This window comes from Myotis nattereri (genome assembly GCF_964212035.1).
Source record: "Myotis nattereri genome assembly, chromosome: 5".
Lineage (NCBI taxonomy): Eukaryota > Metazoa > Chordata > Mammalia > Chiroptera > Vespertilionidae > Myotis > Myotis nattereri.
Window position 1 is genome coordinate 36273815 of NC_138080.1, and position 15781 is coordinate 36289595.

Consider the following 15781-nt stretch of genomic DNA (forward strand, 5'->3'; position numbering starts at 1 on the left):
CCAATGACCCTGAATTTATCTGCTTCTCCCTGAATTTTTGCACATCTGCAGAGTCACCAAATATATTCAAGACTTAGAGAAAAGCACCTCAAAGTCAAACGAGGTGAGTGCCAAGAGAGGCCAAGGAGAAAAATAACAGGAGATCAATAGACAAAAGAATGAGAGAAACACTTGCTCGCAAAAAACAAACACACAAACAAAAACTCTCCTGGAGCTCTGCCAAGCAGTCCCAGCCCCCTGGGCTCCGCAGGCAGACGGAGGGGCAGGCTGACCTGGAACAACAGGGCTGAGCTGAGATAACCTTCACACAGTGCCTGGGAGGGCCAGCGGGCCCTCTGAAGCTCCAGAATTTAGAACCCAGGACAGCATGGTGTGGCTGTGCCCTTGGCATGTCCTTGATTTTTCCCCCACGCTCCTTGTACGTCGCCAGGGGGCTGAGCCACGCTCAGGTTTGTAGACAATACACGAATAAAAGCAGAGCTGCCGACTCATGGGCACCTCACCGCTGAATCTCTAGAAATCTAAGTCGTCGTGGCCAAAGCCATGGGTCCTATCCATGGCGAGGTTGCCAAACCTAATTTCTGTCCCAGGGAGACTTTTAACTCTCATCTCAGCTCCTAAGTCAGAGCCTTGGACTGCTCTGGGCTCTGGAGTCAGATTCTCATCTGTCCCTCGCTCTGGAGTCCCAGAGCCCGAGGAGGGCCCTTCTCGTGCAGAAGTGGAGCTTTCCAGAGACACACCTGTGCCCTTTCTCTCAGAGCCCGGGACTCCCTTGGGCTCATCTCCAAACATGCTCATGTCTCCATTTGAAGACCCCTCCTCAGAGCCCTTCTGGGAGAGCTGAGAGCAGTTTCCCAGAGAAGATGCTCTGGACGAGAAGAGGCCTGTTTTCCGGCCTGACCTGTGGCCTGGGGTGTTTCCACCTGAGGCAGAGGGTGGTGTGGGGCTCCCATCTTGGTCTGGGCTGCTGTGTCCAGAAGCCTCACCTGACTGGCCCTGCCTGGGGCCAGACTGTGGACTCCCTTCCTTCTCGCCTAGATTTCCTCTTCCCGACTCGGGCTGGCCCTCTGCTTCCACATCCTGGACCTCTCTGGTGTCATTCTGTCCTCCTGGACTTCGGTCAGCGCCTCCCCAGACTTCGTTCTGCACACTGAGCTCCTCCCCGGAGCCCCCCTCTCTGATCTCTCCCTGGTCACCCGCGCCCTGTTCCTCCCACCCCACTGCCTCCAAGGGGTGGCTTTCACAGGGGTCTGTGTTCCCTCCTCTCTTCTGAGTGGCCTCCTCTTTTTCCTCTCCTCCTGCACCTTCACCTCTGCCCACATCCTCATCCCCCTCCTCTGCCCCAAGGCCCCGGCCTAACCCCAGCTCCAGGCCTCCATCAGCTCCCTGGGCAGTCCCTGTCCCTGAGGGGTCTCTCTGAAGCACCTCCATCCCTGTCTTCTCAGGGGCTGTCCCTGCTGTCTCCCCATTAGCACATCCTACTTTTTTCTTCTGCAGAATTAGCTGCAGGTCAAAGGCCTTTTTAATGGGTGCCCTGGCTATGCCCATCATGTCCTTCGGGGACACAGGAGTCACTGTCTTCCTTACACAGGTTTCGCAGGGACAGAACTCCTCCCCGCCGGCCTCCCCACCCAGCCGGGTCCCCTGGGCTCCACTGAGGTTTGGCACATCATCCAAGGAGAGGGAGGGGGCGCCCAGAGCCCAGGTCTGCTCAGAGAAGGCCGAGAGGTTGCGCAGGCCCTGGAGGCGACTCCTGCGCTGCTCTGTCTGCAAGGACGTCTCCCACCTGAGGGCTACCCTGGGAGGCCCCAGGGCCTTCCTCCCCGCCCGGCTCTGGATCTTTCGGAGCTCCTTTGCGGTGCTGCCTTGGAGCCGCTGGCTCACGTCCTGCTGCAGCTCAGCCACCATCAGGTCCAGCAGGTCGTTGTTCTGCAGGCTCCAGCGGGCTCGGAGCTCAGCCATGGCGCTGGCCAGGTGGGCCAAGAAGGCCTTCTCCATCTTCCTCAGCAGCCTGGACACCCATAGGGGGTCAGGGTCCAGAGACACTCTGTGAGCCATAGAAGTGCCCTGCTCTGCAGCCCGCTGGGCGGACTTGGCCTGGGTTTGCTCAGGGTCTGAGTCAGCTGTTCTGGGCAGCGTCTCCAAACCAGGCTCAGCATTGGGGCTGCTTTGACTCCCACTGGCATTTGAGTCTCTCTCAGTGAGGCCCCCAAGGGTCCTCTCTCTCCTCCCTGCAGGGTGCACTGTGGCAGAGGCAGGCTCTCCTCCTGCTTCCTCTTCCTGCACGCTCTCATCTTCCCGGGCACCTGCCCCATCCTGAGAGCCAGCCTCTGTTGAGTCTTGTCCGGTGGTTCTTTCCTCTTCTGGAAATCCACGGACACCCTCTCCGTGCGGTTCTGCTCTTTCTTTTTCTTCTTGCGTTTTCTCTAACTGCACCGCCTCTCCTTGCATCCTGTTTTCAACTACTTGGTCCAGGTCCCTGCCCCGCGCCTGCTCCCCGCAGCTTCCTCCTGCCTCGTCCCTCCTGGTGGCACCAGCCCATGCTTGGAAACTTGAAGAGGCCATGGAACCAATCGACTCATGATTTCCCGGTTCTTCTAGGTTCTCTGTGGTTCTGGAGTCAGGCCTCTGGTAGGGGATTTCCGAGGGCAGCTCTCCCCTTTCAGAGACCAGGGCACAGTCCACGGCACAGGGTCCGCTGCCCTCCCCCGAACCTCCAGAACCACTCCCGACATCCACGCCGGATGAGGACGTTGGTGTGAAGGCCTCAGTCACAGCGTGGGGCCCGAGGCCCGACAGAGCCTGGCTCCTGCCACACCCCCGGGGGCCGGAGTCCGGCTTGCCCCGCCCGAGGCCACACCCGGGCCACGAGGCCTGCAAGGTGCTCAGGAGCTCCTGGTACCGAGAGGAGTCTGTGCACCTCGCCTTGCCGGTGGGAGACCCACGGTCTTCATTGAAGAAGTGGAGCCTGGCGAGGCAGGTGATGAGGGCCCGGGCAGAGCGGCCGAGCCTCCTGCCCTCCGGGCCGGACACTTCGGGCAGGCTGCTGGGCCGGCCCTGCTTGGAGCCCATCAGCGCCTTCATGATCTGTATGGAGACAGAGACCCTGCGGGGAAGCACACACTGGCTCCCACCACAGTCCCCAGCGGCCCCTTCACCTGCTCCAGCCTCCTCGGGGGCTTCCGCAGCCCTGCTGGGAGGAGGACCCTCTCCTGGCGGGGGACCAGCGTCACCAGTCACCGGGAGGGCTCCCTCTGGGTCTGCCTCCTCGCTGGCGGCCCCTTCCAGGGACGGTCGTCTGGCCTGAATGGGCTCCTCCAGGCCTTCTGGGGGATGTGTGTCAACAGGGTCCTCCGTGGGGCTTTCCGGGCCGTCCCCAGCCACCTCCATGCTGTCATCCACCATCTCATAGCTCAAGGGCACGGGCTCCTCCGGGATGTTGCTCAGCCACCCACGGACCACGGCTTCTGGCGAGGCCCGGGGCAGAGCACCCGGCGTCACGCGACCACTGTCCTCTCGCTCTTCCAGGCCCTCCCCTCCACTAGTGGCCTGCGCCTGGAGCCTTCTCCCAGGCCGGGGACCTGGGCTGGGGCTGCCCCTTCTCACTGCTCTGACTGCTGTCCCTCTGCCCCCTGACTGAGATCTGGGGGGCCCTGGGCGCTGCACGTCTAGCGGTTCGTCCCCCTGCTCGGCGGCCCCTGGCGCCCAGTGAGCACCGTGGTCTCTGTGGTCTCTGTTGCTGCTGCACGAAGGGTGTTTCCTGACAGGGGGCCTTGCCCTGGGCGGAGTGGGACAGTACCCGCTGCACACCAAGCAGGGCTCAGAGAGGGGCCCCTGGCTGCCCTGAGGCTGGGGGGCCAGCAAGGCCTGCATCTCACCATCAGGGGCCCTGCAGGCCCGGGGTGTGCCCATCTGTGAGCCGCACCCCCCTCGGGGGGGTCCTGGCTTGCCCCCCTCATGCTGTCCAACTGGCAGGCTCAAGGGCCGGGAAGCCTTGGGGCCGCCCCCTGCCTTTCCTCCCAGGCCACCTCCTGGGGAGCTGAGAGGGTCGGATGTGGTGGAGAGTGAGTGTGACCTGAACTCGGTCTCGGCAGAGGGAGAGAATGGGGGGTAGAAATTGGAAACACAGTCCGTACTGCTCACAGGAGTAACGGGGACACTGCTGACCTCTCGTGTGTCCTGGGAGTTTGGGGAGGCCAAGGAGGGTGGCCCTGGGTCCCGGGAGGCCAGGTTCCTGGCACTAGAGGAGCTTCCAGAAAAGCGTGGTGCTGGGTGGGCTGGGCAGAGCCTGCCTCTGCTGGGGGGGCCCAGCATTGTCCTGGACACAGGTGAGTCGAGCGGGCAGTGGGTGTGCCTCTGGCTGTGGTGCTGCCTGGGGCGGCCTCTCTGGGCCCCTCGGCCAAGGCCAGAAATGCTGGCTGAGGACATGGCACTGGCTCTGCTCTCCTGTTCTCTTCTCCTGCCTGTGGCTGAGGCGCAGGTGGAGGCCGGGGAATAGCCTTCTGCAGTGTCCCCAGAGCCCAAACGGCTAGAAGCCAGGGGCAGTCTCCTCCCAGACCCACCCCTGGGCTGCGGGGATCCAGTGTCCTGTTCACTCCCCTCTGCCCGTGGGTCCTCGTTCCTCAAAGACGAGGGGTTCGCAGTAGAGGAACAGGGTCCTGCTCCGGGGGTGGCCTTCTGTGGGGAAGTCACCGGCCTGGTCCTGCTGGCGTGGCCCTGGTGCCGCTCACCCCTTTCACTGGACTCCTCCTGAGTCCCGGCACTCGCTGAGGCATCAGAAAAAGCACCTACCGCGCCTTGGGCCCTGGGTTCCAGGCAGCGGTGGCCCCTGCTGCCTGGCCCTGCTCCCTCTGGACCCAGGCCCTCAGCAGCCTGGGGTGTGCCACCAGCTTCCCACCCTGATCCTCTATGGGGGGCAGCTCCGGAGGCCAGGTGCAGGGCACAGCTGCCCATGCTGCCCTCTGGGGACCTGGAGCAGCAGGAGTTTGGCTCAGAGCCTTCGGGGGCTCTGTCACTGGAGGCAGGGCTGCCGCTGTCCTGGCTGCTTCTTTTCCTGCTGGCCACCCCCCGGCTCCAGGGTCCCCTGCAAGGGGAGTGCTGGGCCAGCCGGGACCTGCCCCAGGAGGCCGTCCCCTCTCTCTGGGCAGTGTACAGCGGGTTCGTCCAGATCTCATAGCCAGACCCTGGCTGCCACTGGCCTCGCTCACAGGCTTCTGTGCATCCTGCCTCTCGGGTCCCCAGCCCCTCTGTCCCAGGCTCCGAGGAGCCTGCAGGGTGGCCCTCCCACACACAGTGGAGGGGGTCTGCCTCCCTGGGAACAAGGCCCTGCCCACTGGCCCTCCCGGCCCTCCTGGGCCACAGGAGCATGTCGTTGCCAAGTAGGTGGAAGCGGACTTTCATCTCCACAGACAAGCTGCCGTCCTCATTCAAGTGCACCTTCTTCTCCACGCCATCACGGGCCACCAACGGACCCAGCTGGGCAGGCATGTCCTGAGGGTGCCGGTCAGGAGCAGGGCCCACCCTGGTGTGATGCGGTGACACCAGGGGTTCGCCGAGACCAGCCGTCGCCGACAGCAAGGAAGACCGCTGCGGCCTGCTTCCCGGCCTGGACCTCGAGTGGGTCATGCTTGGCTTGGCCTTGGGGCCCCAGCTCCCTGGCACACGATGCAGAGGAAGAGAAGGAGGAAAAGATAGTGAGCGGCTGGGGGAGCTTTAGGGCAGGAGCAAAAAGGCTGGACAGGAGCCTCACACACCTAAATACCCTGCCACCTCCAAACCACACAGCAGGGCAGAAACCATTCTAGAACAAATTCCCAGTCGGCTGTTTGTGAACCTGCATAGCAAAATGAGTTGAACTTGAAGCCTGAATTCAGTCTCAACCCTGCCACTTCCTATTTGTGTAGCTTTGGGCAGAGCCTCTTTTCTGACCTGTAAAATAGGAATAATGGTATCTATTTGGAAGTGTGTTTGGACAATGCAAGGCAATGCATATAAAAACTTCCTAAAAACAAACAAACAAACAAAACTTCCTGCAGAATTACTAGCACAAAGTGGGATCTCAGTAGACAGCAGGGGAAGCCGGCAGAGTAGCAGTACCCAGCGCTAACTCCTAGCCCTGCTCACGCCCGCACACCCCCAGAAGTAAAATCAATAAGCTACTGCATACGCACCTGATTGCAAACTGTAAAATGCTTTGCAATTATTAGTGGTGATTTATCATCCTGACACTCATCAAGCTTTGGAGTTGATAAATGATTGCAAGGAGGACCTGGACACACAATAGCAGGTCCTGATAGTCAAGCCAACATCCCCCACCCCCCGTAAAAAAGGAGGAGAAGGGGCTCCTGCAGACAGAAAGAAATGGACCTCAAGAAAGAATGCAGCCCTAGCGCTTTCTCATTTCATCTCCTGAGCTGACACATGACAAGAGGAAGGGGCTAGTGGAGGGTGGGCCTGTGGCCAGCAAAAGAGCAGACCACCGCGAGTGCACCTGAGCAGGAGGAGGTTTCATAAAACTGCTCTTTCATAAGCACCGAATGAGAAGGGGGGCTCCTCCAGGGAGGGGCCGTGGCTAAGGGGTCTCTGTAGCTCCCGTGCCTGGCATGCGGCAATCACCGACACCATTATTGTCATTTCTCAACAGCTTTGCACAAAGGATATTATTTGTTGACTTGCCAAAATTTGCCTATTGCCATTCTAATAACTGCTGAAACTCTTCTTCTATAATTGTTAATTGTGCTTTCAAAAGAATGTGTTGTTTTGTTTTTTTAAAATAACAAAGCCTAAACTCTGGCACATAGTAGGTCTTTGGATGGATATGGTGGGATGTTTAGACGGATGGGTTGGATAGATAATTGAAGGTATCATTCGTTTTAGCCCATTTGGCCCTCACTGTTGTCTAAGAGAGTCGTGGCCCTTAAAAGATGCAAATGCAAAAAAAAAAAAAAAAAAGATGCAAATGCCACATACCTATAGCTCATGGCCTCGGCAATCTCATGCCCACCACAGTCCTTAATAAAGCTAATTTTAGATCCTGGAAACTTAGAGTAGAAGATCTCTTCCTAATCCTTAATCTCTAAATACCACACTTCCCTCTCTCATACCCCAGTCAAATGCTCAACCCGGTCTAGGTTGATGGTGATGTGATGAGGAAGAAGAAGCAAGAGAGACCCCAAACAGCTTGCTGTCCAAGAATTGGTGCCAAAGGCAGGATCCCTAAATTATCTAGAAGGAATATCTGCCCAGCTCTCCTGATCCACCATCCAGTGCAAACCACACTGGGGAAACTCCAACACCCACTCACCATTTTTATTCCTTGACGTCTGCCCCGATAAAGTTCCAGTCCCACTTCTTTTGGCACCTTCCGGAGGTCTGAAGGGCTCATGGCCGGCACACACCAGCACCGAGGGGCTGCGCAGAAGAGCCTTCAGAGAACCCACCTGAAGAAGGAGAGTGTTGAGTCAGGAAGTCTGGTCTGCAGAACCTCCCTTCTGCTCAGGGAGACACAGGTAGAGAAAGAATCCCTCTCTCTGGCCCTTTGCTGATGTTGGCCCATTTCACCCCAGATTTCAGATCCAAGGGAAGGTTCTCCATTCATTTGCCATAACCAGTGCGGGTCTGAGGTCCTACCCCCTGATCTTCCTCTCCACCTACACCCTCCTGTAAGAGGCTGTGGATTAGAGGTTATGCTGGATGCTTCAGCTAGAAAAGACTTCATGAAGCTTTGGTCTGCTTCCCTGCCCACACTCATACCCCCCGGAATAGGCATTTTTTAAAGCAACCAGCTTCCATATGGAGACCTGATTCACTATTCCACCTTTTCCCAGGCAGAGCCCTCTCTTGGGTTTGATCTGTGTTTTTCCAGTGTAATCTGAGCCCGTCGCCTCTGCTTCTGCCCCTTGTGGAGTGGAGAAGGGCAAGGCACTGGGAGCCCTTCCATCCCAGTCTCCTCCAAGGAAGGGTTCTCCAGGCTCCTGTCGTCCCCTTCCCGGCCAGCCACAGGCCCACCAGCTGGATGTCCTGGGCTGGGAGTTGAGTGGGCAACATCAGTGCTGGGCTGCATTCCAGGAAACAGGTCCCTGCTTTTAGAAAAACCTCACCTGGCTCCCGAGGCCCCTGCATATCTGAGGGTTTGCACTATTTATAGCACTACATTGTAACGAGCAGTGTTGGGGAATTTAGTTCCGTCTTTAAAGTGCTGAATCTGCTCTTTTTCATTCTCTCAAATTAGAAGGGTATGTTCATTAACAAGGAGATGGAAACAAAAGAGAGAACGCTTGCAGCTTCTCCTCCCACGATGACATTCAGTGTGCTGTCCACCAGATCTCTCAACCCAGTGCATCAAAAGTTGGTCTCAAACTACCGGGTACTTTTCTCTTTTGGTTCAGATCTCTGGTCCATCGCACAAATGCAAATGTGGGTGACCCAACTCTACCAATGGTAGATGTAGCCATGCTTCTAGAAAACCAGACTTTTCCGAGGAAGAAAGCAGAATTCGAGGCGAAATGATGCTCCCTTTTTAGAAAGAGGTAGAGGTCTAGGACTCATGAGGAAAAAAAAAAATAATATTATTGAGAGTGTGCGTCCAGTGGAGAGCCTGCAAACGAATAATCAAATAATCGTGACACAGCCTGTCCCGGGAGCAATGAAGTTGCTTTGTTTACAGAAACGCTAATAGTTCTGTAGTAAGTCTATATGGAAATATGCTAATTTTTCCTCCAATTAATTTATGTTGCACCTGCTCTCTCTCTCTCACAACTGTAGCCAATTGATGGTAGGGGCCCAGTCCTATTTGTCTGTAACATCTGCATGCAGCACGTGCTAGAGCACGGCCAATGCACCACAATTCAGAAGTGTTCTTACAGCACAACTCTGAAATCATGAAGGCGGGCCCTATCATTCCCAGCCGTACAGCTGTGAGCAAATGACTTAAACTCTGTGCCTCCATTTTCTGATCTCCACAAAGGGGATAATATTGTCTGCCTCGTGAGTCGGTGTGGTGGAGACTACGCCCTAGATTCATCAGTGTCTAACCCCCTCTCTTTCTGGTGTGCGTCCCAGTCCTGCAGGACTTAGAGAGCTCTAAACACATTATCAGAGATGGTGGCAGCTCTGCAGCAATGATCAGAGCTGCGTTCCAGTGCCCCTGTGCGGAAGGTGCACATGTGGCTATTTCCAGACCTCAGCTTCAGAAGCCCGGATGCCACAGCCGAGATGCCAGCTTGAGCTCAGTGAGCACAGCAGCTCCAGGCAGAGGTAGCAGCTCCCTGCAGAGTTTCAGAGCCACCCTGTAGCCCAGACTTCATCCCTCCAGATGTCTGAAGATTTGGAAGCCCCCTGAGGCCTTGTATTAAACTGCTTTCTGCTTAAGGTCCATCAAGTAGTTTCTGTTTCCTGCACTGAACTCTCACGCAATAGATTGGATAATAGGAGAATTGGATAAGAAAGTCATGAAAGTGTGCAAGGCAGTGTCTGGGGCTCGCTAAATGATAGCTAATAATATGAATAACAATTGTCTGATTAACTGATGAACGCCTCCACCCTATCTACTTTCATTAGCTGCAGGACAACAGCTATATATATATATATATATATATATATATATATATATATATTCTCCATTTATTTCAGAGAGGAAGGGGGGAGAGAGAGAAGAGAATCATCAATGATGAGAGAAAAATCTTGAGCATCTATCTACCTCCTGCACGCCCTTCACTGGGGACTGAGCCCACAACCTGGGCATGTAATCGAACTAGTGACCTCCTGGTTCATAGATGGACACTCAACCACTGAGCTACACCGGCCGGGCAACATCCCCTCTTTTTAAGGATGACCTCCCCATCCCATCTAAGTATTTTGCTCTGAGGTCCAGAGAAATTTTTAAAGAAAACATCATGCCCGACAGCCTACCTTTTCCCCACTGGGCGTGTACACCTGCTTCACGGGGAAGTGCAGAAGGCCTGTGGCTCTGCTGAGAAAAGCCGACAGGCTCCTGGTGTCTCTGTGACTGAGGACCACTGTCTGCTGGAATCGAGGGTCCCCATTCTTAACCAACATTATCCTCCTTGGGGTTTTAGGATTTTTCCGGGAAGAGGATATTCCTGGCCCCTCGCACTGGTCTTCGACATCCTGGGACTGCTGAGCAGAGGGACTTCTCTCCTGCGGCCGGCCTGGCCCAGTGGAGGTCTTGGGCGGCTTCCTATCGGAGCAGAGGTAGCAACCACCATCCTCCAGCTGCTCCAGTGCACTGAGGCCATGCAGGCCTCGGGGCGTGGTGACGGAGCGCACCCCAAAGGAGAGGGGCACGCGCTGGGAGAGCTCATCCATCAGCGTGCCCAAGCTCTTGAAGGTGCGTTGGTGGACAGCCAGGCGAACCCCGGAAAACCGAGGATCCCCTCGCTTGAGGAAAGTTATCTTCTTGGCTGGCGTGACCTGGGTGACAGAGGGGGTCCGGGCCACAGAAGGCAGGAGGCACTCGCGGTAGCTTGGGGCCTGGGCATCCCTTGGGGTGCTGTTCATGGCGTGGAGCCCCAGGCAGCTGCAATCGATCAGAGGAAGAGAGTCAGAGAGTAGCCCAGAGATTCGTCATTTCCTCTCTCCTGTTCGAGACAAAGGTGCTTCCTGCCCACTCCAAATCTGTTCCACTCTGCTCTGTACGGGCAGGTTAATTCATTTTTTAAAATATTTTTATTGATTTCAGAGAGAGAAGGAGTGGGATAGAGAGATAGAAACATCAATGATGAGAGAGTCATTGATTGTCTGCCTCCTGCACATCCCCCACTGGGGATTGACCCCCGTAATGCAGGCATGTGCCCTGACAGGGAATAGAACGGTGATCTCCTGCTTCATAGGTCAAAGGTCAACCACTTAGCCAAGCCAGCAGGGCAAGTTAATCCATGTTGATGGAATAGAATGAAGGCCAAAGGCTTGGCATCGGATAGATGTGAGTTCAAATTATATACCACCCCCCCCTTTACTCCATGTGACCCAGGAGGTGAATGACATGCTCTGTGTTTGGTGGACCTGCTTGTTCGATGCAGCCACATTCACTCTGTAGAGTAGTTACAACAAATAAGTGAGTTTATGCAGATAGAACGCTGGGAACAGAGCAAGCACCAATACATCTTGATTCCTTTCCTTCCTCTTGCTATTTCTCTTACTTGACTCTACCACCTGAACTCCTTTGAATACCTTAGGGTTTACCTCCTAAAGAGGTGGGTAAATAAGGAGAAGACCATAGAATGCAGATGCAAGAACACAGGGCAAGCAGTCAGGAGGCCTGGGCACCTTGCCCACTCTCTCAGTGCCAAGTCTCATGTGTGGCCCTGGGGGATGCCCGGAGAGCTGAACTTTCATCCTTCAAACTACTAGGTGAGAGGGTCCCAAACCCTTCAGGGACCAGAGTGCAGACAAGGAGACTTGTAACACAAAGAGGATGTCACCACTCGATGTTGTGTGCTTTCTCCATTCTATGGTGATGTTTGCTTTTCTATGGAAAGAATGCCCTCCTTCCCATTCCTCCAAAGTCTTTGGAAGATGCCTGATGAACCCTGGAGTGAGTACCCCAGCCCACTGCATGGACACTGGGGGCTCAGGCCTTTCATGGTTAGGTCAAGACCATTTGTCCAACCACTCATTTCTATTCCCACTGTGTGGCGCTCACTGCCTCACCTGGAACTCCTGCAGAAGCCTGACTTTCTCTCCAGGTCACCACACCATGCTCTGTCCTTTGTACCTGCAGGCTAAGTTGTCCTGAAACCCAGGTTTTACCTAGATATTTCCTGTGCTCCAAGCTCTTCAAGAGGCTTGCAGCATTTGCAGAAAAAGCTCAGACCCTTTATTCCACAATTCAATTCGAGGCCTCACAGGTCTGCTCCTTAAGCCTCTCAGCTCCTGCTCTTTCCTACAGGAAGTCCCCACTCCAATCCAACTGCCTGTCTCAGGCCACCCCACCTTCTGCACCCTGCCTGGGCTCCCCTCCTTTGTGGAACTTTCCCCAGCTCCCAATTGTGGAGCAACTCCCATGTTCAGCATGGTTCCCCGGCATTTTCCACATCCTGGGCTGTATCCTTCCTGGCCATCTACCCCAAGGCCTGGGAGGCAAAACCAGTGCTCCCCGGGGCACCCAGCCCCAAATTTGGCACATAGCAGGGACCCAGGAAATTAATACTGATTAATAAGGCAGGTGTTTCCCAGAGCCTCCTACAGAGCCCAGGCCTGCCAATAAGCTGATAGTTGAGTAATTATGATCCGGTGAGGAGCCGTCCCTGCTTCCATGTGGTTCAGACCACGCCGGACCCTCGCAAATGTGCCTGCCGCAGCCATGGTCCCTGCTTACAGTTCCTCCAGCTCACTTCCTTACCTGCCTCCCCTTTTTACCCCATTCCTCGCAGGGGGAAGGATTCTTCTCTCATTTTCAAAACCTTGGTGCACAAAGAGGCCTTGTAATCCTCTCTCATCTCTGGCACCAACTTTATAATTAGCTTCTCCAGCCTCCTCCCTCCCCACTAATCCCTTTAAGCCGCTGTCTCAGACCTCCCGCTCACAGCCCTGCAGCTGCTTGTGCTGCTGCTCCACGTGCCTGCCCGCAGGACTAACTGTTCTCCCCACTGGATTTTTATTTTTCACTCGTGACAGTGAGCATTCTTCTTGGCCCCCCTAGAGGGACAAAGAAGAAAAAGAAGGGACATTGGGGGATACAGGGATGCTGGTGGGGGACATGATAGTGTGGGGGCACAGTGACATTGGGGGACACAGTAACATTGGGGGACCATGTCCCCCATAATCACCATATTCCCCAGCATCATTGTGTCCTTCAGTGTCATCCCAGCAGAAGAGTGGCGTGAGGAGCAGTTTGGGAGGCAGGGGTGAGGGAGCGGTGGGAAGAGCCACTCTCTGCAGGAGCAGGCACACTGCAGGTGAATGCATCCTCCTCGGAGTTGTTAGGGTGTGGTGAGCGCCCCAGGGAGGATGAAGCAGCACAGACACTACAAGGTCAGCTCTGGCCCCAGGTGCCTCAACAGCAGAACCCAAAGCCCTGGTCCCCTGCCATCTGCAAGGCTAATAACTGATAAAAGCAAACTCGGGAGGTCCCTACATTTGATCTAAGAACAGTTCACTAAAGGAGGAGGCTGATAACAGAGGATGGCGAAACAAAGGAGAAATAAAAGGCAGGTGTCATTATAGGTCAAGCTGACAATTGCCCCAGTGTACCCAGGACTGCTCCAGTGTTAGCCCTGAAAAGCCTGCCAGCCAAGACCCCACTGCCCCCCACCTCCTGCCCCGACTGTCTGCATGCCCCGGGCAGTTCCTAGGATCGGGTGGCCTCTTTTGGGCACTGGCCCTGCAGCCAGGCTTTTGTTCAGCCACCCCCATGACTGAGCTCTAACGGTGACCTCCTTTTGGACCTCCAGGTGGGCCACAGGATCAAGACCTCCCCCCAAGGGTTGCCTCATGGACCCAGAAAAATATGCCACACGAAGAATAGGAAACCGAGTCTGGTGATCTGGCTGAGCGCCTGGGTGCAGTGAGACTGGAGAGCAGAACCCAAACTAGAAAGCTGGGCTCTTCAGTTACGGGAGCCAACAACTCTCTCCTTAGCATCATGGATTTGGGTAGAAACAGAAAAGAACACAAGGCGAGGGGCAGCCCCAGTGAGTGCCCTGCCTTTCCCAGATTCTGAAGCTGCATTTCTGAGTGTGGAAGGCCCCTGGGGGCAAAAGAGGGGAGAGGGGATGCAGCTCTGAAGCCCCTGACAAATCCTCCCACTGTGTCCCCACAGGGGACAACTGTCCCATTCCTCCATGCCAGTGAGGGTAGGGGGAGGAGAGAACATACCACAGGCCCTCTGGTCAGCAGGTACATGAAGCCGCATGGATCGGTTTTTCCCTCAGTGCTTTTTCTCCTTTCAAAATCATGAGGTTCAACCCTGGCCAGTGTTTCTCAGTGGTTAGAACGTCGGCCCTCACACGGAAGGGTCGCCGGTTCAATTCCTGGCCAAGGGCATGTATCTGGTTTGCAAGTTTGATCCCAGCACCTGTTCGGGGTGCATGCAGGAGGCAACCAATAGATGTGTCTCTTTCACATCAATGTTTCTCTCTCTCTCTCTCCCTCCCTCCCTTCCCCCTTCCACTCACTCTTAAGAAAGAATCAATGAAAAAAATATCTTCAGGTGAGGATTAACAACAAAATAAAATCATGAGGTTCCTCTCCCTAAGCAGGAGCAGGAAAGGACCTGACCTCTTTAACAAGACAAGCTACGTAGGCGAGATAGCAGGCCTGGCCCAGAGAGAGGGTGCCCTGAGTCCATTTAGCTCCTCTTTGTCATATCATGAACCAGGTGGGCCACAGGGTCAAGAACCCCACTCACCATAGACGGGAGATAGCCCTTCCCCCATTAACACTCAGCGGGAATGAGGACAGTAAGAGAATGCTACAAAAGTGAGAAGCCTGACTCCTGAGTGCAAGGAGTCATGGAGAAGGGGCAACGAGAAGAAGGCATTGGAGATGGAGGACAGCAAGGAGGGTCTGGTTCCCAGCTCTCCACTCTCCCCTCCCAGCTTGGGGTCTGGTGGGGAAGTACCCATGATGGTGGGAAAACGTCCCACCACCAGATAAAGTGGGAGACACCCCCACAGCAGAAAGCTTTGGTTCAGCCACCCCATGACTGAGCTCTAAAGGAGACCTCCTTTTGGACTCCTCACACCCACTTGGGATAGGGCCTCATCCAGGTGCGCTGGGCAGAGTGGGTTAGAGGAGGCTCTATGTTCAGCTTTCCCGAGTTACCTGGGTGCCAGGAGGTATGGACTGAACCACGCAGGAGCTCAGGGAATAGGTGAGCACTAAGACTGGGGGTGGGGACTCGGGGGTGAATCGTTGGTGCTAAAGGGGTCCCAGCAAACTCCAGGGTCCACAGCACAGTCAGAGCATCGTGGGACTGATGTAGGTCAGCAAAGGATGAGAGAGGGCTGCCAGGGGATTTCAGGAGGAAGCAGGGCGAGAAAGCCGAGAAGGCATCCCAGCTGTTTGTGGGTGGGGGAGGGAAGCAGAGAAAAACAGACTAAGGGGCAAAAGGAGGAAAAAATAGAAGTCACAGGAAATGCTCCGAAAGGTGACAGGGGCAGTGGGAGGAATTGAGCAGGGTGGGCCTGCAGGGGAGGAAATAGCTTTGTCACCAGCCCTGGAAATGAGTGAGGCCAGGGTGAGAGGCTGGAGGCAGGAGCAGGCAGCAAGAGCGATGGGTTCAGGAAAAGAAGAAATACGGTGAGAGAAGTCTATAGGCAGGGTGGAGCCTGGGCGGGGCAGAAGAAAACTATAAGGCAATGACAATAAGGCTAAACCTAAGAGGGACTGAGCCGGAAGGAGGGGGGAGTGTCGTGGCTGGAACTGTGAAGGGTGATTGATATTACACGTGGACAGCTACCGTGACGTGAATAGTACATGTCCCCAGAAGAAAATGCTTATGACATGCAGCCTTCAGAGAGCACCAGGACCGCTGTTATTTAGCAGCGGCTGGGCCCTTCACAGGGTCCTCCACTGCCACCCGGGTCTACATAGGCAGTATGAGGTCTAGACCATTTCCAGCACTGCCTTTTAGTGTCTCCAATTTGCCAAGGAACAACACTATTTTATGTGCCAAGAAGAAAGAAAAAATGGTGGCAAACTAAGATAAGGACACGTTATTTATAGCTAGGAGCATCCTGACTTCAGAGATATTAAAACATGGGGAGAAAACATGTGTGTTAAAGTCAGTGGAATGCTGTATGACCAAGAGCCAAGCACA

The 15781-nt window shown here is 55.3% G+C and overlaps 1 protein-coding gene across 1 annotated transcript; it reads right to left on the reverse strand.

The window, feature by feature from the left end:
• Positions 1 to 513: 513 nt before the first annotated feature.
• On the reverse strand, positions 514 to 10518 carry RP1L1 (RP1 like 1; the record flags this gene model as incomplete). The annotated part of the gene is made up of 3 exons (XM_081092744.1): positions 514 to 5654; positions 7304 to 7439; positions 9910 to 10518. 3 exons carry the CDS (start codon positions 10516 to 10518, stop codon positions 514 to 516), a joined length of 5886 nt encoding a protein of 1961 aa, XP_080948870.1.
• Positions 10519 to 15781: the final 5263 nt, after the last annotated feature.